This window comes from Chiloscyllium plagiosum, unplaced genomic scaffold, assembly GCF_037043375.1.
Source record: "Chiloscyllium plagiosum isolate Xiang-an unplaced genomic scaffold, Cpla_swu_hap1 HiC_scaffold_49, whole genome shotgun sequence".
Taxonomy (NCBI): Eukaryota; Metazoa; Chordata; class Chondrichthyes; order Orectolobiformes; family Hemiscylliidae; genus Chiloscyllium; species Chiloscyllium plagiosum.
Genome location: NW_028270187.1, coordinates 19,302,758 through 19,328,469, shown reverse-complemented (window position 1 = coordinate 19,328,469; position 25,712 = coordinate 19,302,758). Strand labels below are relative to the sequence as shown.

Below are 25,712 nucleotides of genomic sequence, written 5' to 3'. Positions count from 1 at the left end.
CAAACGGAAGTGATGGATACAGTCAGTGGGATGGTGCCTTTTCTCAATGGCCCCTGAGTTGTGAGAAACATTGAAATGTTTCCCTGTAACCCCCCTGTGGGATAAGGATGGACAAACCAGCGCTACCCTCAGTCTGTTACCATAGCGACAGGCTACTCCATCGCTGAAACACTGAACTGAAATGAGAAAATTCCGGATGGATTGATTAATGCGGGAATTTGATGGATGGATGGATCTGGGTGAAGGGATATTTCAGCACATTCTTCAGCTGCTGCCTGAACTTAGTCTGGGTCACGGCATAAATCGCGGTGTTTGTGCAGCAACTGAGGAGCTGCAGCATGAAGCCCAATTCCTTCACAAAGGGATGGAGATACACAGACCGATACCCAATATACCACATCCGACTCCATATAGAATACAGCATGAACGTTGACCATAACAGGATGAAATTAGCCGAGATAACGAACAGTAAAATGATGGATTTTTTTCGGTTTCTCATTTCAGTGTCAGACTGAGCGTCCCCATTGGTGTGAGTGCGGAGTCTCCTGCGGGCTCTGCTGGTCACTACAATGTGTCTGACGGTGAGAACATTGAGCAGCAGAATCAGGAGAAATGGGACACCCGGGGTTAGAATGCGGTGGAGGAACTCGATTGTGACCCAGACACTGGAGAATAGAACAGCGTCTGTTACATCACAAAACCAGGGGCGGTTCCACAGCCAATACCAAGCCTTGAGCATAAAATACCAGGAAATGTTCTTTAAACAGCTCAGCACAGTCACTGCTCCCAGAACCACAGCCGCCGTTTTCTCACTGCAATATTTACTTTTCAGCTTCTGGCAACAAATGGCCACAAACCGATCAAAGGTGAAAGTGACGGTGAACCAGACAGAGCAGTCAGTGGCTGCATAAAGCAGGACAGCGTGGATATTACACACGGGGACGAAGTACAGGAAACAAAACTGTTCCTGATAAACAATGGGAATGTGTCTCAGGATCAGGTCGAGGATAATGACCAGGAGATCCGCCGCTGCCATGGCCCCCAGGTAACGTCTGACACATGGAGACAATCCACAATCTTTATAAAGCAGGACGTAGATGGTCACTACGGTAACTGTGAGGAAGGAAAACAAACCCATTATCCATCAGCCTGGAGGCAAAGGGACCCGTTTGATCGGGGAACCAGTGAGATTTCCAAATGTGTCCCTGTATTCAGGGATTTATTAAAATAATTGGAGCTGGAATAACAAATGGGAAGGTCGGAATTACTGACAAAAATGTGACATAAACCACAAGAATCCCTCCCTCCCCAAACACACAGAGACACATCCATAAGGACAGATGGTTTCTAGAACATTCCCACACACTCGATCACTCGAGAGCAGACACAGGTCACTCCTTCCCAGTTCCTAATACGGAGGGTGGAAACGTTGCTGTCCTGAAGGATTCTCTCCCAATTTTTCTGAAGACAAACGGAGTTTGGGAATTTCTGTATTTTGGTCTAAATTGTGGTCGATCCTGTGACGTGGAGAAATGTAAACGCAGGGAAAACGTATTCACCCCTTTAACTGCCTGAGGGGTCTTCGGAACAGTGTCTCCTTCTCCCTGGAACGGGATCTCTTCCCTCGGGATCTTATCATTTGTTCAATTCACTGACGTCCGGCCGTTCACAAACAATGTCAGGGACAGAACGTTCGGGGGAATGTCAGTTATAGAATGTCGGGGACAGAACGTTCCGGGGAATGTCAGTTATAGAATGTCAGGGACAGAACGTTCCGGGGAATGTCAGTTATAGAATGTCAGGGACAGAACGTTCCGGGGAATGTCAGTTATAGAATGTCAGGGACAGAACGTTCCGGGGAATGTCAGTTATAGAATGTCGGGGACAGAACGTTCCGGGGAATGTCAGTTATAGAATGTCAGGGACAGAATGTTCCGGGGAATGTCAGTTATAGAATGTCGGAGACAGAACGTTCCGGAGAATGTCAGTTATAGAATGTCAGGGACAGAATGTTCCGGGGTGTTTCAGTTACAGAATGTCAGGGACAGAACGTTCCGGGGAATGTCAGTTATAGAATGTCAGGGACAAAACGTTCCGGGGAATGTCAGTTATAGAATGTCGGGGACAGAATGTTCCGGGTAATGGCAGTTATAGAATGTTGGAGACAGAACGTTCCGGGGAATGTCAGTTACAGAATGTTGGGGGCAGAACGTTCCAGGGAATTCCTTGACCTGTCCATCACCTTTCCCCCTACCCACCCCACCAACATGATATACTGTGCCTGGGCACACTGTAACATTAATGGGGTGAGAGACAGAGAGTCCAATCACAGGAATGGGAACTAAAGGCATCGCCAGATCAGCTTAAAGGGTTAGATATACCACATTCTCAATCCACCTCACAGAACCAGCCCAGACACCATCAACCCAGAGGAGATATATGTTCACCGTGGAATACTGTCCAGACCAGGCCATTGTCCTGCTCAGTACAACCCAGTAATCTGTCCAGAGTGGAGCACTGCACAGATCAGATCAGGGCATTGATCTATAATCCCAGACCACTTATCTGTCCAGCGGGGTGAGAAGTGCAGACCACAGCAGTGCATTGATCTATAAACCCAGATTAGATATCTGTCCAACACGGGGAGCTGTGCAGACCACAGCAGTGCATTGATCTATAACCCCGGACTAGATATCTGTCCAGCAGCGGGAGAAGTGCAGACCACAGCAGGGCATTATCTATAAACCTCAACCAGATAGTCTGACCAGCACAGTGACCTGTGCATTGGTCACCCGTGAATTAATTTGTAAACCAGGAGCAGTTACCCTCCCAACATGTAGGACTATGTACCCCACCCCAGTGCACTGATCTGTAAACTAGGAGCAGTTACCCTCCCAGCATGTAGGACTGTGTACACCAAAACAGTGCATTGATCTGTAAACCAGGGGCAGTTACCCTCCCAGCATGTAGGACTGTGTACACCGCCCCAGTGCATTGATCTGTAACATTGTGTTAGATCACTGCCCAGCGTGGGGAAACTTGCAGCCCGGGCTGGAAGGGACAGGATGTGCAGCTCACATCCACTTACAACTCCGTATCTCCATTGTGCCCTGACAAGTGGGTGCTGTGAGTGTGAACATCACTGCCACAGAGATACAGAGATGGAGGAGGAATCAGTTTAAACAAAAACAAATGGGAGGGGTATGGGAAATAGACAGAGAGGGGGAGACTGAGAGACAGTGTTATGGAAGGATGTGTTCCCAAGTTTCAGAATGCAGAAATGAAAACATTTTATCAGCATCCTGTAACATAAGTGTTTCCAGGAATTGTAGGTAAACATGATATTGGTGGGAGTTCAGATGATGCAGAGCTTTGTATCTGTGTGTAGGGTCAGCAGAGTCTTTGACTCATTGGGCTAAATCTAACAATAATTTGTCTCAGTGCCATTTCCATTGACTGTGACAGAGGGATCATCTACACTAGGCCGACCTAGTTTCCTGGTGCTATCTTATCGAAATCACCTCATTAACTACCCACCCTACCCCATGGTGTCCCTCTCATTCAATACCAGCCCGATTCTCCAACCCAATATGGCTGGAGGTACTCACCATCGCCCGGGTGTCCCTTGATATTCCATGATCCATGACACTGGCGCCATCTTTAAAAGGCCACTGAGCACACGGTTGAGCTTTCTCCGTTTGGAGCTGCCCTGCACAGTTTACCCCGAGCATGGCAGATAAGGGGTAATTACACCACGGTTTGTCGACAGGAGCACGGAGGTCCTGGTGAATGGGCTAGTACAGAGGGGGACCATTCTCTTCCCAGAGTGGGCCATACCACCAGACCCACCGAGCATGGTCTGACCTCCCCACCCAGCTCAGTGCAGTATTTGCGGTCTGAAGAAATGTCCAGCAATACAGGACAAGCATCAATAACCTTCCCCGCTCTGTCAGGATAAGGGTCACCGTATTGTCTCTGCTCCCTCACACTCACTGTATATCTGTTACAGTACCAACCCCCGAACAAGGCTCATGGTGCACCACTCTCACTGCCGCATGCAGCACCTTCTCTCTCTCTTTCTCTGTCTCTGTCTCTCTCTGTCTCTGTCTGTCTCTTTCTCTCTCTCTCTCTCTTAAACCACTTTACCCCCCCACCACATTAATAACACTGCATGGATGCAACACTGTGGACTGACTCCCTCCGGACACCTCACCATGACCATGTCCCCCACCTACACCAGCACTAACAGCAGGGCCACCCACTCCCTCCCTCCCTCTCTCCCTCCCTTTCTCCCTTTCCAGGAGAAACAGCCTGAAATAGGACAGGAAGGGCCTATCCGGGTGGTGAACTGCCCGATATCCGTTCCCTCACCCCCTCCCCCTGCCATGTGGGGAGGACCATGGTATGAGCTGGAGAGGAGAGGGACACCTCGTGTGGAGATTCTGAAACATCCACGTCCCACCGACCGAGTAAGGAGCAATGTTCAGTGAAGGGCAATTCTCACTTTAAACCCACTGGCACCTCCGTTTCTCCCCGGCACAACTTAGAAGCCATGCCCCTGATGCCATCTCCCTTTTGTGTCGAGCTGGTACAAATGGAATCCCCACGGTCTCGGTGGGCAGGAGGGTGAGCTCGCAACACATCGTCACCACCACCTCCCAGGAAGGGAGCACGGAGGCTCCCTCCTACACCTCCCCCTGTAAACAGCTCAGATACTGAAACTAATCTGTGATAGTTACTGCTCTCCCCACTTGTCCTGACATCTTCAACAATCTGTGCTCATATACACGCAGCACTCTCTGTTCCCGCACCCCCTTTATAATGGCACAGCCTGTTTGAAAATGTCTTTCATTGTATTTCCTACCAAAGTGTATCACCACAAACTGCTCTGCATTAATCCCCATCTGCCTTACACCTGAACACGACACCAACGTGTGATTGTCCTGTTAGAGTTCCACACTGTCCTCCATAGACTTCAGAGTTCTTCCAGGTTCGGTGCCATCTACAAACATTGAGATTGTTATAGCGTCACAGTCCCCATGAAACAACTGAAATTCTGCCCCACATACACGAGTCTGAGCAAGTGAAATACTGATATATTCCTATGGACAATGTCGAATAATGACATGCTGTCAATGGAGCAACAAAAGTCCTGACACACACCAGACGGATCAAATGAATTATTGACAAACCACAGAGCAAGAGAAATCCGGATAGGTTCCACTTATCTATATTCATCAGGGTATAATGTGATGAAGTTGAAAGCGTGTACTGTACCTTTAAGCGAGGGTGAATGCCGTTCTGAACTGAAAGCTTACAAGCACCTGAGATACGAGAGGATAGCACACCCAGAAACAATATATTGCTATAGAGCTGGAGTCGGGAAATAAGCAGTTAATAGAAAGGTGGGGGGGGGGGGGGGGTCCCAGAGTTGTGAATAGTTAATGTAAAATGTTCACTTTCAGAGTTAAAAAATAAATTGATGTTTTTATTTAAACAGTGGGATTTGGTAGATCTGTCACCCATATTTTAACAGTTTACGAGGCGAATTGAGCATTTCTTTATGTGTAGTTTAAGTTACCAGATGAGCTTCACGTCGTGCCCTAACCATCCCCCTGTGTGTATCTGTGTGTCTCTGTGTGGGGCAGGTCTGGTAGTCTCTGTGGTGCTTAAAGTGATGCAATGCCACCCTCTGCTGGCCTCCATACGCCACTGCACAGGCATTGGCAGAGGGTGAAAACCAACAGGGATTCATTCAGAGAGGGGGAGGGAGAGGGCAGCTGCTCACAGCACCATCCAAACTGATGTCTTATCCATGGATTGATCTAAATGTCCTTTAAACGTTGTAACTGTCCCTGCTTTTACCACTTCCTCTGGAAGTTCATTCCATACACAAACCAGATTCTATCTCAAATAATTACCTCTCATGACTTATGTAAATCTTTTTCCTCGCACCTTAAAATATCCCTCAGTTTTGAATCCCCACCTTGAGGGAAAAGACATCAGCCCTTCAGCTTATCTGTACCCCTCATGATTTTTAAACTTCTGTAAAGTTACCCCTTAATCTCATACTCTCCAGTGAAAAACATCCCAGCCTACCAGCCTCTCCTTATAGCTCACTCCCTTCATTCCCAGAAACATCCAAGTTAATCTGTTCTCAACACTCTCCAGCTTAATTATATCATGTCAGTAATATCAAAGTGAATAGTCAAGGTGTTTTCGAAGGGTACTGGGAGACCAAAACTAGAGGACATAGGTTTAAAGTGAGAGGGGAAACATTTAAAAGTGACCTAAGGGGCAGCTTTTTCACCCAGAGGGTGGTGTGCCTATGGAATGAGCGGGCAGAATGACCAGGCTGGACACAGTATTCCAGAAGCAGTCTCACCAATGTCCTGTACAACCACAACATGACGTCCCAATTCCGGTACTCAAAGGTCTGACCAATGAAGACAATTGTGTTAAACACCTTCTTAACCACACTATCTGTATGAGATCCAAATTTTAAAGAATTATACCTGACGGCCTAGGTTTCTGTCCTACAACACTGCCAAAGGCCCTGCCTTTAATTGTATAGGTCCTACTCTTGTTTGATTTACCAAATCCAATACCTCGCATTAATCCAAACTCAACTCCATCTGCCCCCCCGCCCCAGTCCAGTGTGTGATATTATTGCCACCTCACCCACCCCTTCAGTTTTAAAATGCTCATCCCCCTCTCCAGGAGGCCTGCACACTCCGGCCTTGATTTTCACAAAGACCCCGAGCTTGGGTTGCCTTGTATGGATAGGGGGAGGTGGAACAGATTGAAGAAACAGTCAGTGAGGAGGAGAGGCTGGACAGTGATAACTGGCCTGGTATCATTTCTTTGTTTTAGGAAGAAGGCAGTCGCACGTTAGAGTTGGGGGACCAGAAATTAAGCTCTTCCTTTGTCTCTGGTGTTCAGTAATAAATACCTATTTGAGACCCTTCATTGGGCAGAGTGTGTCTGCAAGATTTCTTTCCCTAATATTGCAGACTACAGATAATAGCGATTAAAGATGGTCATAGTTAATATCTATGGCACAGCACATGCACTCAATGTCCGACAGTTGAGACAAATATCTTGCATTTGATTAATAATACAAATTGTTTTTTGTAATTCAGTAATGGTAACCTGATTGTAATAAATCCACACCGAGCTGAAAGTGGGCTCTAAAATATGACTCAAAATCTGGGTATGGTAGTGTGCTGGGTAGTGTCCCTGCCTCTGAGCCAGATCTCTGGATTTGATTCCAATTCCTGAACTTGTGGGGTAGTGCTCCAAACTCTGGACTAGAAGGTCTGGATTCAAGTCCTGCCTGTTGCAGAGGTATGTCACATCATGTCAGAACAGGCTGATGAACAAACACACAGGAGAATAATGTTACAGCTTTATGGGTATTGCCGAGTGGTGCTAGTGTCCCTACCTCCGGGCACAAAGGTCTAGGTGCAAATCCCACAGAAGTGTCTCATAATACATCTGAACAAACTGATTAAAATGGATTTAGAATTGTGACTTGATGGAGAAGGAAGAGGTGTCAGTATTGCATTTCAGAATTTAGGCCCAGGATGACTGAAAGTACAGCCATTCGTGTTGATTGGAGTCATATTTTGCAGAAGTAAAGGTTTATAAAATCAAAATGGCCATGGATAGGGTGAGTAGTCAGGGGTCTTCCCCAGGTTAGGGGCGTCCAATACTAGAGGGCATTGTTTGAAAGTGAGAGGGGAAAGGTTTTGATGAGGCCTAAAGGGCACCTTTTCACACAGAGGTTGGGTGTGCGTATGGAATGAGCTGCCAAAGGAACTGGTGGAGGCTGGTACAAATATAGCATGTAAAAGGAGCTATTCCAGCAATTTCTGTATTTGTTTAAACAATGCGTTCATTTTAACACAGGTATTCTGAATAAATTAAACATTTATTTTTAATGACGCAGAGACATGTAAACATATTTCAAATTGACCGAGACCATTTTCTGCTAAAGGTATGGCTCTGTGTATGTATGACAGCAGCAATGGTGCACCTACATGGAACAGGGAATGTGATGGGGACATAGTTTGGACAATGTACAAGGAGACCTCACATGCTACAGTTTGGGAGAGGATGACATTTCTGTGTGATTCAGCTCAGAGAGGGAGAAAATGTAATCTGCCTGAGAAGGAACGGCCTCTTGCGCTCCCACTCCTTCATTGTTCCTCATCACAGCAATGTGTGCGAGCTAAAAGAACCTCTAAAGTCATCGTTACCATTCTTATTTTAATGGAATCCCTGCAGTGTGGAAACAGGCCTTTCGGGCCAACAAGTCCATATCCACCTTCCCAATCCAATTCCCTATATTTACCTCTGACGAATGTACGTAACCGAGATATCCCTGAACACTACAGATAATTTAGCATGACCAATCTACCGAACCTACACAGTTTGTGGTAAGAAATTGGATCACCCATTAGAAGTTCACACAGACAAGGGGCGAATGTGCAAACTCCACATCGACAGTCACCCAAGGCTAGAATCGACCCCAAGTCCCTGGTGCTGTGAGGCAGCAGTGCTAACCAACGTACTACCCTTTGGGTGATCCCTGACCAGAATTCACTGGAATCTCCTCACTGCCTAAAGCAAAGGGAATTCAGCCAAATCCAACTCTCCCAGGATGTTGGTGAGGCCACTTTAAGAATACTGCGTACAACTCGGTTGCCTGCAGAAACGATTTACACAGATGACCCAGGACTGGAGGTTTGAGCTTTGGGGAGAGGTTGATTAGGTTGAGGTGTTTCCCCCTGGAGTGTCAGAGGCTGAGGGGTGACATTATAGAGGTGTATAAAATCATCAGGGGTATGGATATTCAGAATAGCCACGTTCTGATCCTAGGATAGGGGGGTCCAGAACAAGAGAGCATAGGTTGAAGGGGAGAGGGCGAATGATTTAGAAAGGACCTGAAAATAAATGTTTCACACAGAGAGTGTTGTGTGTACAGAAATTGCTGTCAGAGGAAGTGGTCAAGGTGGTACAACTTCAGGAGGAATATTGGCCAAATGCTGGCAAATGGGACTAAATCAGATTTGATACCTGACCGGAGTGAACAGATGGACTAACGGGTCTGTTTCCGTTCTGCAGGGCTCTCTGATTCTATAAGAAGAATGACGAAAAATTCTTAAAGGACCTTTCAAGTGGGAAATCTCTTCACTGGAAGTTTTTATTGTGCCTCAATGTTCACATGGACTGAAAACTGCGTTAGTTAAATATTTGACAGGGAAGTGAGTCACGGATAATGGGATACAGTCAGGAAAGTGGAGCTGAGACCACAACCTGATCAGCCACAATCTTAGTGCCTGGTGGAGAAGGCTCAAAGTATCTAATGCCCCACTCCTGCTCCTCAGTCCCATGTTCCTGTGTTCCATTCAGCCCCTCATACCTGCTAGACAGGAGCATTTGGAGGCTACTTACATCTATAACCTGATGCACAGAAACAGAGGAGACCATTCGGCCCTTCAAGATTATCCCACACGCTTTGAGGTGATTTGGGAAATGTGATTGGAAAACCCAGGCTGGGAATGAAAGAGGCCCCTCATCTCGCTTTACAAAATTTCCCCTCTCTGCAACTTGTGCTTCATTTGTTGGTCATGTTGTAGACCCAAATTCACTGAGAATACAGACAACTTACCTCACACACAGATGACTCACAAAATCCTCTGGTCTCCCTGGCTGCAATATTCAGTAATTGCACATTCATGAAAATAACACCCACTAACTTTTCAATAACAGAATGTGAGTACATCAGAAACAGGGGGAGGTCGTTCACTCCCCAAGCCTGCCTTGCCCTTCCCTAAGATCGTGGCTGATCTGCTCTTGGTCTCAAATCCTCTTTCATTCCCAATTCTTCATAGCCCTCAATTCTCTGGCAGGTCAATATCCATCAACCTCGTCTTGAAACACTTTCAGTCAACTAGCTCCCCGAACAGTCTTGAGAACAGAAATCCTGACATTCAACCCCACCTGTTTGAAGAAAACACTTGCTGCTCCTATGTCATAGCCTCTTGATATGAACAAAACAGGCTGGCTCAAGGGATCAGGTAAAAATGACTGGCCCTGATATCAAGGCAGTGGTTAACTTCTGCTGGCATCAAGGAACTTAACAAAACTGGACTAAATGGGAATCAGAGTAAACTCTCCAGTGTTTGGTGTCAAACATGGCACAAAGGAAGATGTTCATCATCTCACTCATGTGGTCAGCTCTGTGGGAGATTCTCAGGGTAGCTTCCTCTTCACAAACATCTTCAGCTTCTTCATCAATGTCTCCTCGTTACCACCCTCCCCACCATAAGATCAGAATGTGGGGATGGTCACTGAAGATTCCACCATGTTCAGAGCGTTTTGTCCCTCGTCAGCTCCTGAACTGGTCTCTGTCCATGTGCAGCAAGATCCAGACACCACTCAGGTTTGTTCTGTTAAAGTGTCTGTAACATTCATGTACCAGCACAGTCTGGCACTGCACATTGCCTCAGTAAAACAAGAGTTCATTCAGTAGCTCACGCTGGTTTCACAGGAATATGAGGAAGTCATTCAGACCATTGACAGTATTGGAGAAGAGCAGGGACAGCCCATTCAGTGCCTCCAGCCTATTACTCAGGAAGAGAAGGAGTCTAGTGTGATGGACCACACCAGAGACCCTCTAAAATATTTGAGGGCGGTAACCTAAACTCTAATATTTTCATATTTTAAAGGAAATGTAAACTGTCTGTCCCAGATGCAATGTGACTGGTCAAACTACTCGGTGTGAAGCAAAACACCATTTATTTAAACACGGAAGATAAAATGAAACCAAGGAAAGGGAAATTTAGAATAACTTAATTCTATTGGCAAAGTTAAAAGAATAATAGATCGTGGAGCTATTACTAATGAACTGTTCCAGTACAGGAAAATCGCATAACCACAGCCCTTGGCAAAAAGGAATATTCAGACACAGAATGTCACAAATATTTCTCCAATCGTCGTGGCGCCGCCGCTCATGATACACACTTAATGTGGTTTTCTCGTGGTGAGGAAGGAAGTCATATGCCTTGTGTAAAGTCTCAAGAAGGCAACATTCATCTCCGAGAAGACAGTCAGGTGTTTCTATGTAGGGTGGAAGCTGGTGGGAATGGCTACCTGTTTCAGAAGGAAGGTAATGTGGCTGCTGTTGGGGATTGTGAGCAACATGGCGTTCAGTACGGGTTCACACACCGACTGCACAGTAATGTGGGGAGAGTTAATTAAGACATATAAACTGTTAGGAAAGTCACGTTAGACTGATGAATGGACTCTCTAAGTTCAAATAATGATGATATTATTCATGTTGATCTTGTCTTGTAACCTGAACGCCTTATTCTGTCCAAGCCTATTTCCACCCTGTGATCTGCCAGTCTATCCTTACTATGACCTGCCTCCACTAAATAAAGTGTTTCCCTGTACTGAGATACACGTGACAATAAATCAAACCAATCAATCCTGGGTAAAGTATGGAATTTCTCACCCTATCAATGTCTCTTTTGGAAATAATTGATCGCTGCCACTCCTCGCGTTTCAGCATCACCATTTCTTCGTCTCTCACAGCTCTACTGATTAAACACTCAGCTTCTTCACTCTATCCTCATGTTACCATCACTCGTATCTGTGGTAAGGAGATAATTCCTTACAAAGGAGATCAAATCTGTACAGAGTGCCTCAAACGGTCTCTCAGCAAGGCTTTAGAACAGCAGGAAGATGGATTTACTTATGTACTCGAATCATCTTACAATGAAGGACAGCATACCATTGTCTGCATCCATTACTTACATAAGGTTTGATTCGGAGCAGTCAGCATAGACCTGTGAGTGGGAGATCATGCTTCCCAAATTTGTTAGAGTTCTTTGATGAAGTGACCAAGAAAGGTGACGAAGGCAGAGCAGCAGCCATATTCTCTATGGATTTCAGTAAGACCTTTGATATGTTTCCACATGGTAGGCTGCTCAGGAAGATTACATCACATGGAATGTTGGGGGAACTGGCCAATTGGATACACAGTTGGCTTAGGTAGGAAGCAGAGGGTTTAGTGGAAGGATGCTTATCAGACTGGAGGCTGGGTCCATTGCTGTTTGTTATCTATGATTTGGTTGAGAATGTACAAGATATGATTAGTAAGTTTGCAGATGACATTAAAGTGAGTGGGAGCATTTTCAGTTAGGAAGTTTATCAGAAATTGCAGCAGGACCGTAATGAGGTGGGGAAGTGGGCTGAAAAATTGCAAATGGAATTGAATATAGAAGTGTGAGGTCTTGCATTATGGAAACTCAAATCAAGGCAGGAGTTTCACGGTGAATGGGAGGGCCTAAAGGGGTGTAGTGGGCAGAGAGACCTTGGTATTCAGGTGCACTGTTCTCTCAGAGTGGAGTCGCACGTAGAGAGGGCAGTGAAGAAGGCTGTTGGCACACTGGCTTTCATCAGGCACGATATTGAGTATAGAAGTTGGGAATTTATGTTGCAGTTACACAGGACTTTGGTAAGGCCGCACTTGGAGTATTGTGTTCAGTTTTGTCACCTTTGTTATCGGGAGGATGTTATTAAACTAGAAAGAGTGCAGAAGAAATTCACAAAGACGTTGCCAGGATCCGATGGTCTGAGTTATAGGGAGATGTTGGACAAGCTAGGACATTTTCCTTAGCGTGTAGGAGAATGAGGGTGTCCTAATAGAGCTGTATAAGATCACGAGGGATATGAATAGGGTCAATGTTCTCAGTCTTCTTCCAAGGTGTAGAGAATCGAGGACTGGATGGGATCAGTTTAAGGTTAAAGGGGAAGGACTAAAAGGGAACCTGAGGGGTCATTTCTTTACCCAGAGATGGTACGTGGTTGAGCTGCCAGCAGATGAGGCTGAGGGGGTACATTAACAATATTTCAAAAGCATTTGGATAAATATGTGGATAGGAAAGGACTGGAAGGAAATGGGCCAAATGCAGGGAAATGGGGTGAGCATGGGTGGACATTTACAAAGTAGAGTTGAACCACTCTGTTAATTAAAGCCAAACACCCAGAAAAGCTCGTAATCTGTTAAAATATGAGCAACACAGATCTCCTACATTCCACTATTTAAACCAAAAATAACAAGTTAGTTTCTTATCTTTAACAGTGAATACTAAACAACAACTATTCACAAATACACGCCCCTCTTTTCTTAGCTACTTACTATCTGACTCCAACTCTGTAAAAATATGCTGTTCCAACAACCCACATATTAAACATTACAATCTCAAGACCACACAGAATCCATCTTCCCCGCTGTGTTCACTCTTCCAGCTGCTGATCTCCCTGGGCCATTTTTTTAATATTGCAAGTAGCTTTTAAATGGACATGTATATTTGATAGAAAGTGTTTGAGATGACCAGTTAGCACTCCTGCTCTACAGCAGTTACACTGCTACTGGGTGGCAGTGACTCTCCCTCTAGTGTTCAAAATGCTGGGTTTATATACTCCCCATGATACAATAATTCTCATAATTTGATTGCTTTCCAGGTGTCCAAACAATAATATTCAAATTCCGTTGGCGTCTGGTATCCTGAGCGTTATTTAAATTCTTTGTTTTTATTTGAATTGTTGTCAAAACAGCAACCAAAACTCAAGTATCCATTTCCCAGCTAATGGTGACATGTGGAACAGAGTGACCTTTAGCTGGCATCTGTGGCTGTACTTTCTATTCAGCAAAACCCGTCCTGTCTTAAAGTGACCGGACATGCTTTCGGCTTCATAAGACCTCCCCGCTACAGAAAAAAAAATATGAACCAGTAGAATGAAAAAATGGTTTCATTTCTTTTCATCCAATTCTTAATCCCATTATTATGAATTCCAAAAGTATTAATCTCGGCCATACCATACATATTAATTCTGCGCACATATATAACACTGCAATAAGTCAAATCTTATCTCAACTTTTTCCTTTAAATCTGGCATAACACATCTGCTATCTCATTTTAGGACCCACTGCATGTACGTTTTGTAAGGTTAAAGTCGGTAACATAAGACTCCAATGAAATAGTCTCATATTCTGTTCTTTAAGTATTCAAAAAATGCGAGAGGTTTGTCGTTGTCCACAACCATCTCTGACAATTTGTTTGTCATATAAACATCAAAATATTGAGGTAAAAACAATGACTGCAGATGCTGGAAACCAGATTCTGGATTAGTGGTGCTGGAAGAGCACAGCAATTCAGGCAGCATCCAAGGACAGGCAAAATCCTCGGACTGCCTGAATTGCTGTGCTCTTCCAGCACCACTAATCCAAACATCAAAATATTGTCAGTCCCGTGCGAAACTTAATCATTCTTTTACAATAATGGAGATTTTTTATTTTTTTTCTGGTGGATATTGAGTTTTATCGACAAGTAGCTAATTGGCCATTCAATTCCATCATCATCTTGCTGTATCAATACATCTCCGACACCTATACCCCTAGCATCAAATACAATTTTCAAATTTTTCAAAATATTTGGTGGAGCGAAAACTGGTGCGATGATTAATCCGGCTTTAAAATTCTCAAATGCCTCCTGGCATTGTTCTGTCCACCACAATTCTTTGTTCTTCTTTAATAAATCGATCAGTGGTGCCAATATGCTGCTGAAGTTTGCAACAAACTCCCCATAGAATCCACTCAGTTCCAAAAATCGAAGCACCTCTTTCTTCGAGGATGGCCGTGGAAATTCCTCAAAGCCCTTCGTCTTTGTGTTCCGTGGGGTCAACCTCCCATGTCCAATGTAATGTCCCAAGAACATCACCTCTGCCTTCGCGAATTCTGTTTTCTTTAAGTTTATTACCAAGTTTGCTTCTTGCAATCATTCAACAGGGTCTGCCAACTGTAACATGTGAGCTTTCAATCACTTGCTAAAGATCACTACATCATACAGATAAACTGCACAAATTATTCAGCTGGCCACAACTCTGTTCCGGAGTCTTCAATGTATCTGGAGCATTATTCATTTACATGACATTCTCTAGCATTTTTTTCTCATACCCAGTACCTTGACCAGATAGTTTAACTGACTCAACATTGTTTTAATTTGAAAGGGGCCACTAAACCTGGCTTTGAAGGGATTTCCTACCACTGCTGGCAATACTAATACGTCATCCCCACGGGAAATCGTCAAAGTTTCAGCGTTTTTATCTGCCACCTGCTTCATTCCATGCTGTGCCCTCTTCAGGTGTTGTTTAGCTAACTCACCTATTCCATCTAATTTCTCCCTCACCTCAGATACATCATCCAAGTGTGAGATCTCCGACTTCGGTCCTGTCAATTTAAATTTAATTAATTTCAAAGGACCTCTCACTTCATGTACGAATATTAACTCAAAGGATGTAAAGTGAGCAGATTTATTTGGGGCATCTCTAATGGCAAACAATATAATGAGACGCCTTTATTCCAATCATTTGGGTAATTCTGACAGTACATTGTTAACATTGTCTTCAGCTTCTGATGCCAACTTTCCAAGGCCCCCTTGGATTCGGGATGCGATGCACTTGATTTAAACTGCTGCGTGCCGAAGCTGCGTACCTACCAACTCCTCTACCTCCCTGTTTGCCTTAACACCCCATAATGGAATTATCCATGGAAATCTGGTAGACACATCCATTATGATCAGCAAATATTGGTTTCCACTTTTACTTTAGAAAGGGGAGGTCCACAATTAATCATAAGCCGCGTGAAAGGTTCTTCGAATGCAGGAATTGGCAAGAAATGTGCTGGTTTTATTACTGCCTGTTACTTACCTACCTCTTTCAGTCTCTCTCTTTTTCTGCTAACTCCAATTGCCCCACTTGCAATTTAAGTTTTTTTCCAACTCGACTGCAGTTTCGTTTTTCTCTGATAGATCAAAGTGCTTGACCAACTCCATGATGGTGATAGCTTTCCTTTTGTCCCTGGTGAAACCCAATTCTAATGTACATGTTAATTCTAAAAGTATGCCCTTCCTTTGTGTTTCTAAACTTTGTCAACAAACTTGTGATTCATCTTCAAACCTCAGAACCTCTTTAGTAATGTTAAAAGCCATTTCTTTTAATTTAACCAACCACAAGGAAACAAAATTAAATGAATTTTCTCACCTGTTTTATTTGAAGATCTAGGTCACTAACCGCCAAGTGATGGAATCTGCTGGGACATTTCGTACCCCAAATCTGTTCAAATCCCATACGACAAGCCCTCAAACCGTTATAATGTCGATGTCTAACCCCTCTGTTAATTAAAACCACACAGCCAGAAAAGCTCAGCTCGTCACGTAATCTGTTAAAAGATGAATGACAGAGAAGTCCCAAATTCCACTATTAAGAGAAAAATAACCATTTATAAGTATGTAAGTGAGATCGCTGAGCTTGTGGATGTCAGATGTTTCGTCACCATGACTAGGTAACATCATCCTGGAGAGTCTCTGGTGACGCACTGGTGGTATGTCCCGTCTTTCTATTGATAGGTCTTGGTTTCTGAAGGTACATGATGTTATTTCCACTTTTTTTCAAGGGAAGGTAGTTAGGATCTAAATTGATATGTTTATTGATGTACTTCTGGCTAGAATGTCATGCCTCTCAGAAGTTTCGTGCGTGGCTTTGTCCTAGGAAGTGTGTGTTGTCACAGTCAACGTGGTGTCTTTCTTTGTGACAGTGAGTCATGTCTTTTGGTGGCCAGTTGGTGTTCATATGTCCTGCTAGCACGACAACAGGACAGTTTGAAATGGAGGAAAAATGATTTTATATACACTGTTTAATCAGTGTGTATTCAGATAAATAAAATTTTTCATATGTGTATAACACATTCTGAATGAACAACGGCGATACAGTTAACGAAAAATTATGCACATGATGTATAAAATTTATAAAGCATTAAAACATTATTTGATCCTCATCTGAAGTGATACCTTCCCTTCCTCTCAACCTTCCCCCTTTTCTGATATTCCCAACTCTAGTCTCATTCTTATCAGGATGTGTGTTATAAATTCTTGCTTCTCGTGTCCCAACTTATATTAGTTAATCCCCTTTCTACCGGGAATTCAATATATTGGCCTGCTGGGTTCTTTCCAAAGTTAGTGTCTGTCATATTATTGGAAAGAAAAGTTCTGGCATCAGACCCAGCATTTGAACATATTTTATGTGCACTGTACAAAGGACCACAGCACACAGAATTGCCAAACATTGAGGGATATACATCTATTTCTTTCGATAATGTAGTTTTCTCATTTTCCACATCTCCATATCTATATCCTCTCTCTCGTTCTCCCTTTGCATCTAGGTAAGAAATCCATCAATTATTCTTCGTGGCCCATCTCTCAAAACTCCTCCTTTCAGTTTATATCTAACGTTCTCTTCAAGATGTAATGTGGTTATAATTAAGCAATGTAACTACAAAGACATGTGGGAGGAGCTGACCAGAGTTAATTGGAAGGGGAGCTGAGCAGGAAAGACCATGGATCAGCAATGGCAGGAGTTTCTGGGGATACGTCGGAAGATAATACCAGAAATGCAACCCCAAGAAGATGAAATATACTCATGGGAGGACAAGGCAGTATGAGTGATAAGGCCTCAGACCAAAAGAGAAAACGTACAATGTGGTGAAGATGATTGGGAATCCAGAGAATTCATTGGCTCTGAAACGACATAAGGCTTGCATCACTGACACGACAGGGTCCAAGGAAGTTCCTGTGGAGTGAAGAGTGAGGCTTTTGCTCAGACGTCTTTGACAAGGAGGTTGAGTGAAGTGATTACGCCACAGTTGAAGAGGGTGAAGACATGACTGCCCAGCTGGTTCAGTGCGCTACGTGTTTGATGTGGGAGGTCAACGACTCTGGTCTGTCTCGCTCGTTTAAGTGTGGAAAGTGTGTGCACGTTCATGTACTGACCGAGCACGTTGCAGCGCTGATGAAAGAACTCGAGGACCTTAGGCTCAGCTGAGAGAACGATATCTTTCTGGGCAAGACATTCAGTGAGGTTATTACACCGACCATACCAGAAGAGAGCAGAAGAGAGCAGACGATGAGGAAGGCAGAGAGGAGACAGGTGCAAGAGACTCCGGGGGAAGTACCTGTCAGGAACAAGTTGAATCTTTTGGAAACAGTAGAGACAGATGACACTGCCAGTCCGCCAGGCGGCCAGGTCTGTCAATCAAAAGTTGGCGTGGAGACAGAGCGGTAGAGTCGGACATCGCACAGAGCCGTGATAATAGGGGACTTCACAGTGAGAGGAACTGACGGGGTTTTGTGGCAGCAGGCGGGACTTAAGGATAGTGTGCTGCCTTCCTGGTGCCAGGGTTAAGGACATCACAGACAGAGTGCAGGAAATCCTCAAGGACGAAGGTGAAGAGCCAAACGTGGTGGTACATGTTGGCACAAATGATGTTGGGAAGAAGAGGAGGAACATACCACAGCGGGACTTCGGAGAAGTAGGAAGAAGGCTGAAAAGCAGAATGTCCAGGGTGGTTATCTCCGGTTTGTTTCCAGTTCCTCAGTCTGATAATGCCAGAAACAGTGAGATAATGGACTTGAACGTGTGGCTGGGGAACTGGTGCAGGAAGCAAGGATTTAAATTCTTGGATCACGGGGTATGCTTTGTGGTAAGCATAAATTATACAAGAGAGACGGTTTGCACCTTAATAAGTTGGAGACCAGCATTTTGGCAGGCAGGTTTGCCACTGCAACGCAGCTGCGTTTAAACTAAGTAGGGGGTGGGGAGGGTGGAGGGGACAAACTGGATGTTTAAGAAGGAAATTGAAGGGAAAGTTAGAACAAGGGAAGTCCAGAAAGACAGCTGTATCAATGATACAGAATGATACAGCTTGAGGCTCTTTTGAAAATTGGCAGATACCGTATTCTGGTGATAACTGAGACGTGGCTTCAAGTGGACAGTGCTTACGAAATGAATATTCAAGGCTACACGAGCTATCGTAAGGACAGACTGACTGGCAGAGGGGGTGGGGTGGCCCTGTTGGTAAGAGGTGATTATCAGTCCCTTGTGCGGGGGAAACCTAGAGTCAGGGGATGTAGAGTTAGTGTGGATAGAGCTGAGAAATTCTAAGCGTAAAAAGACCCTCTTGGGAGTTATCTACAGGCCCCCAAACAATAGTCTGGATCTCGGATGTAAGTGAAATCAGGAGCTGAAATTGGCCTGTCGCAAAGATATTACTACAGTTGATACTGGGGATTTCAACATGCAGGTAGACTGGGAGAATCAGGATCGTATTGGACCTCAAGAAAGAGACTTTGTGGAGTGCCTCAGAGATGGATTCTTAGAACAGCTGGAGCTGGAGCCGACCAGGGAGAAGGCAATTCTGGATCTGGTATTGTGCAACGAACCAGAATTCATCAGGGAGCTCGAAGTGAAGGATCCATTGGGAAGTAGTGATCATAATCCAATAAGTTTCAATCTGCAATTTGAGAGGGAGAGGGTACAATCGGAAGTGACAATATTTCTGTTGAATAAAGGGAATAATGGAGCAATGAGGGAGGAGCTGGCCAAAGTTCAATGGTGCAATACCTTAGTAGGTATGACAGTGGAAGAACAATGGCAGATACTTCAGTGTATAATGCAGAAGATGCAGGATCAGTTCATTACAAAAAGGAAGAAAGATCCTAGGAGGAGTCATGGGTGGCCGTGGCTGACGAGGGAAGTTAAGAAACATATAAAGTTAAAAGAGGAAAAGTATAACACAGCCAAGATAAGTGTGAAAACGGAGGACTGGGAAGCTTTTAAAGAACAACAGAGGATTAATAAGAAGGAAATATGCAGAGAAAAAAATGAGGTACGAAGTTAACTGGCCAAAAATATAAAGGAGGATAGTGAAAGTCTTTTTAGGTATGTGAAAGGCAAAAAACAAAATGTTTAAGTCTAAAATTGGGCCATTGAAGACAGAAACAGGGGAATATATTACGGGGAACAAAGAAATGGCAGAAGAATTGAATTGTTACTTCGGATCTGTGTTCACTGGGCAAGACACAAACAATCTCCCTGAGGTAACAGTGGCTGAAGGACCTGAACTTAAGGGAATTTATATTTGCCAGGAATTGGTGTTGGAGAGACTGTTAGGTCTGAAGGTTGATAAGTCCCCGGGGCCTGATGGTCTACAACGCGGGTACTGAAGGAGGTGGCTTGAGAAATCGTGGATGCGTTGGTAATTGTTTTCCAGAGTTCGATAGATTCGGGATCAGTTCCTGCAGATTGAAGGGTGGCTAATGTTGTAACACTTTTTAAGAAAGGTGGGAGAGAGAAAGCAGAAAATTATAAACCAGTTAGTCTGACATCAGTGGTGGGAAAGATGCTGGAGTCTATTATAAAGGATGAAATTATGACACATCTGGATAGTAGTAACAGGATAGGTCAGAGTCAGCATGGATGTATGAAGGGGAAATCATGCCTGACTAATCTTCTGGACTTTTTTGAGCATGTAACTCTGAAGATGGACGTGGGAGATCCAGTAGATGTAGTGTAACTGGACTTTCAGAAAGCTTATGATGAAGTCCCACATAGGAGATTAGTGAGCAGAATTAGGGCGCATGGTATTGGGGGCAAAGTACTAACTTGGACTGAAAGTTGATTGGCTGACAGGAAACAAAGAGTAGTGAATAAACAGCTCTATTTTGGAATGGCAGGCAGTGACCTGTGGGTATCGCAGGGGTCAGTGCTGGGACCGCAGCTTTTTACAATATATATTAATGATATAGAAGATGGTATTAGTAATAACATTAGCAAATTTGCTGATGATACTAAGCTGGGTGGCAGGGTGAAATGTGAGGAGGATGTTGGGAGATTACGGTGTAACCTGAACAGATTAGGTGAGTGGTCAGATGCATGGCAGATGCAGTTTAATTTGGATAAATGTATGGTTATCCACTTTGGTGGCAAGAACAGGAAGGCAGATTACTACCAAAATGGAATCAATTTAGGTAAAGGGGCAGTACAAAGAGACCTGGGTGTTCTTGTACACCAATCAATGAAGGTAAGCATGCAGGTACAGCAGGTAGTGAAGAAGGCTAATATCATGCTGGCCTTCATAACAAGACGGATTGAGTATAAAAGCAAAGAGGTTCTAATGCAGCTGTACAGGGCCCTGGTGAGACCACACCTGGATTTGTGTGTGCAGGTCTGGTCTCCAAATTTGAGGAAATACATTCTGGCTATTGAGGGAGTGCAGCATAGCTTCACAAGGTCACTTCCTGGAATGCGGGACTACCTTACGCTGAAAGACTGGAGCGACTGGGCTTTTATACTCTTGAGTTTAGAAGACTGAGAGGGGATCTGATAGAGACATGTAAGATTATTAAAGGATTGGACACTCTGGAGGCAGGACACAGCTTAAAAATATGGGGTAGACCATTTAGGACAGAGATGAGGAGAAACTTCTTCACCCAGAGAGTGGTGGCTGTGTGAAATGCTCTGCCCCTGGGGGCAGTCTCCAGATTCATTTAAGGAGTTGGATAGAGCTCTTAGCGATAGTGGAATCAAGGGTTATGGAAATAAGGCAGGAACAGGATACTGATTAAGGAAGATCAGCCATGATCATATTGAATGGTGGTGCAGGCTCGAAGGGCAGAATGGCCTACTCCAGCACCTACTGTCTATTGTCTCCAGAGCTCTTAATCATGGTCAGGGAGAGAAACGGAAGAAACAAATTCACTTTAAACACAGAAGACGGCATTTCTCAAGGAAAAAGATTCAAGTGAATTAAACATTTGAATTAAACATTTAAATTAAGATCAGTTAAATGCTTTTGTGGAATGTGTCAGATTGGAAGCAAGACCCGGGGTGACAGACCCTCAGCATAATGAGAGTTTTAAAATGGAAGTATTTCCACATCAGAAACCAGGTTAGGTCACTGAGTGCAGGGCTGATGGGTGATTGGGTCTCAGTGAGAATTGGGGAACAGACAGCAGAATTGCATTGCAGATATTGCAGCTCGAAACTGCGTATTTATGTAGTGCTGTAAACCACAGCAGCAGGAGAAGCAGACCTGCATTCAACCTCAACCTGTAACTTTTTGCCAGGGTAACACCTCAGTCTGTTATTACCATCAACACCATCTATGGCTCGGGGACGAGTGTGAGTGAACATGTCAGAGTCAGGATCACATGAACCTTAACCTGATGCTAACTTATTAAAGCTACCGGACTTGACCAACAGATCTGAACGAAGCCCAGCAGTTCTGCCACAGTCAGTCATAAATGGTGATGGACAATTAAACAAATGACTGGAGGAGAGGATTCCACAAACATCCCCATCCTAAATAATAGAACAGACCTTCACATCAGTGTAAAAGAGAAGGATGTTTCATCTGCACCATCTTCTGCCAGAAGTGTTGAGTCGATGATACACCTCACCCTCATCATGATACCCACAAAATCACAGATGCCAGTCTTCAACTAATTTGATTCGCTGCACGTGACATGAAGAAACAGCTGAACACAGGATATACGACAAAGGCAATGGGCCCTGACCCCATTCCTGCAATAGGACTGAAGACTTGTGCTGCACAACAAGCCGCGTCCCTGGGGAAGCTGTTTCATTCCAGCTCCAAACCTGACATCTCCCTGGCAATGTGGAAAATTATTCAGCTGTGTCCTGTCCACTAAGACGGGAAATATTACAAACTGACCAATTACTAACCCCTCAGTACCATCATAACAGCCAAATTGGTGGGAGTTCTTTTTGACAGAGTGTCAAGCAGCACAGAAGTAACCTGTTCAGTGTGGTTTCCGATAGATCCCCATGTGGAGATGGTGCTGTATAAATGTCACTGGATTATTAATCCAGACCAGGCTAATACTCTGGCAGGGGGTGGAAGTTAAAAACAATTAATAAAATATCGAGATCTAAAATCTGGTGTCAGTAACAGTGACCTTGAAGCCAATCTGGATTGTAAACAGAATTTCCTTCTCCAATGTACTTTTAGGAAGTGAATCACCCGTGATTTTCTGGGCTGGCCTAAAACTGACTCCAAAGACCCTGACATGTGATAAACATTTCAATGGTCTCTGAAACGGCCAATAAAGGCACTCATTTGTATCAAACTACTCCGAGGTCTGAAAGGATGAAACCGGACAGAATATCCGGCCTCAGCATCAGTGTCGGAAAAGGGAATGGGTACACACTCCTTTCGACCCTGCAGATTCCCCCTTCCTAACATCTGAGAGCTTGTGACAACATTTACCGAGCTTTCCCACAGACTGCACAGAAACATCGGGAAAGGAGTAGGTCATACAACACTTTGAGCCTCCCCCCCATTCTAGTTCATGAAAAAAATCTCCGCAATGCGCTTACCCCACACGATATACATATCCGTTAATGTGGGTAACCTTGGGAAGCTATAAAATAGGCGGTGCAATAGTTCGTTTGGTCCATCGAGTTTGCTACCTAACTCAATGAAATGATGGTTGGCCCTTCATTTCCACACTGTACTCCTGCTCTCCCACCATCCCTTTACTGTCTCTAAATCCTTATTTATAATCAGTGTCTTGGTTTCCAGGTGCGAGCGAATTCCCCAGGTTCCCCAGTCAGTGAGTACAGGCATTTACCTCAATGCAGAGTGACCTGCCTGTACCAGCCAGGGGAATTATCATCCCTGCTTCCAATCTGTCTCACCCTGTCAGACTTTTGTATATTTCACTGATTTCTCCACTCTTTTTCCCAATCCCCATGGAATACTGGCTCAGTCACCACAAACTCTGCTCCCACAACAAGCTCGCCATCCCAGATATCAGTCTGGTCATCCTTCACTGCTCTCTGTCAATGTCAGGTTTGTCCTTTATTAGGTATGGAGATGAGAACTGTCCACAATACTGCACAATGTTTGAGATGATGTCTCACCAAGTCCCTGTACAGCTACAGTAAGACACCATTTCTCCTGGACTCACATCCCCCTGAAATGAAGGTCAGCACACCATTTATCTTCTTTCCTGCTTTCTTTCCTGCAATATTGCTTTCAGTGACTGGTGTACAAGGAGATCCAGATCCTTTTCAATGTTATAGCTCCCCACTTGCTGGTTGTATATACACTGGGCAGCGTGCCAATGCCATGCCCTGTACTGACTTCTGGTTACAGGACTCACTGCGCTGCAGGGGCCTCAGAGGTTTATGCAGAAGGAAACAACAAAAAGGAGCATACGTCCCTTTGTAAATCAACATGTTTCAACCAATCCTTTTCAAATGGTCGGCTGCCAATTTATCGTTTCCACCAAAGGGCACACCGTCACCTCTATCCACATTGTTCTCCATCTGTCACGTATTTACCCTTTCACTCCACTTGTCTTCGTCTTCTCAGTGCTTTTCTACATCCTCCTCACCCACTCACAATCCCACATCCGTTAGTGCTGTCAGCAGGCTGGGATATATTGTATCTGATTCCAGCAACCCAATGTTTAATGGGTATTGTGAACAGCTGGGCCCCAAGCACCGATCCCTGCGAGACCTCAGCAACCTTCCTCTGTTAATTTCTATTTATTTATTTCGTGAATCTGGGTGTCACTGGCTGGGCCAGCATTTATTGCCTGTCCCTAGTTGTCCTTGAGAAGGTGGTGGTGAGCTGCTTTGTTGAACGCTGCAGTCCACCTGCTGCTGTTGACCTCCAATGCCATTAGGGACGGAATTCCGGGAATCTGACCCAGCGGCTATGAAGGAGCGGTGATGTATTTCCAAGTCAGGATGGTGAATGGCTTGGAGGGAACCTAAAGATGATAGTACTTCCATACATCTGCAGCCCTTGTCCTTCTAGATGGACGTGATCGTGTGTTGGGAAGATGGTCTCTGAGGATCTTTGATGAATCATTTCACTGCAGCATATAGATAGTAAAACACTGCTGCTGCTGCTGAGCGTTGATGGTGGAGCATTGTGGATATAGGGACAATCAAACTGGTTGCTTTGTCCTGGATGGTATAAAGCTTCTTGAGTGTTGTTGGGGCTGCACTCATCCAGGCAAATTGGGAGTCTTCTATCACACTTCTGACTTATGCATTGTAGATGATGGACAGACTTTTGGAAATCAGGATGTGAGTTACTCACCACAGTATTCCTAGCTCCTGACTTGCTCTTGTAGTTATTGTGTTTATGTGGTGAGACCAGTGAGTTTCTGAGCAATGATTACCCACGAGGACTTGATACTGGGGGATTCACTGATAGTAACACCATTGAATGCCAAGGGGCAGGTTAGATTGTATTTTATTGGTGATAGTCATGGTCTAGCATTTGTGGGGCCTGTATATTACTTGCCATTTTTCAGCCTGGATACTGTCCAGATCTTGTCGCATTTGAACATGGACTGCTTCAGTATCTGAGGAGCCACAAATGTTGCAGAACATTGTACAATCATTGGCGAACATCCCCACTTCTGACCTTAAAATGGAAGGAAGGTCATTGATGAAGCAGTCCTGAAGAAGTTTTCGGCCACTGCTCGAGGGACTCCTGCAGACTTGGAGCTGAGTTGACTGACCTTTATCAACCATGACCACCTTCCTACGTGTCAGATACGATTCTAACCAGCGGGGAGTTTGCCTCTGATACCCATTGATTTCAGTTTTGTTAAGGCCCCTTGATACTACACTTGGTAGAAGGCAGCCTTGACTTAAAGGGCTGTCACTATCACCCCACCTCTGTAATTAAGCTCTTTTGTCCATGTTTGAACCACGGTAATGAGGTCAGGAGCTGAGTGGCCCTGGTGGAGCCCAAACTG

At 44.5% G+C, this 25,712-nt stretch overlaps 1 protein-coding gene across 1 annotated transcript in view; it reads right to left on the bottom strand.

Moving 5' to 3' along the window:
* Window positions 1-205: 205 nt before the first annotated feature.
* LOC148135637 (putative G protein-coupled receptor 139) overlaps window positions 206-25,712 on the bottom strand; it is a 66,577-nt gene continuing 41,070 nt past the window's right edge. The window contains exon 2 of the mRNA XM_087984614.1: window positions 206-1,113. Within this exon, the coding sequence (XP_087840740.1) occupies window positions 206-1,113 (908 nt within the window). The remainder of the gene's footprint in view (window positions 1,114-25,712) is intronic.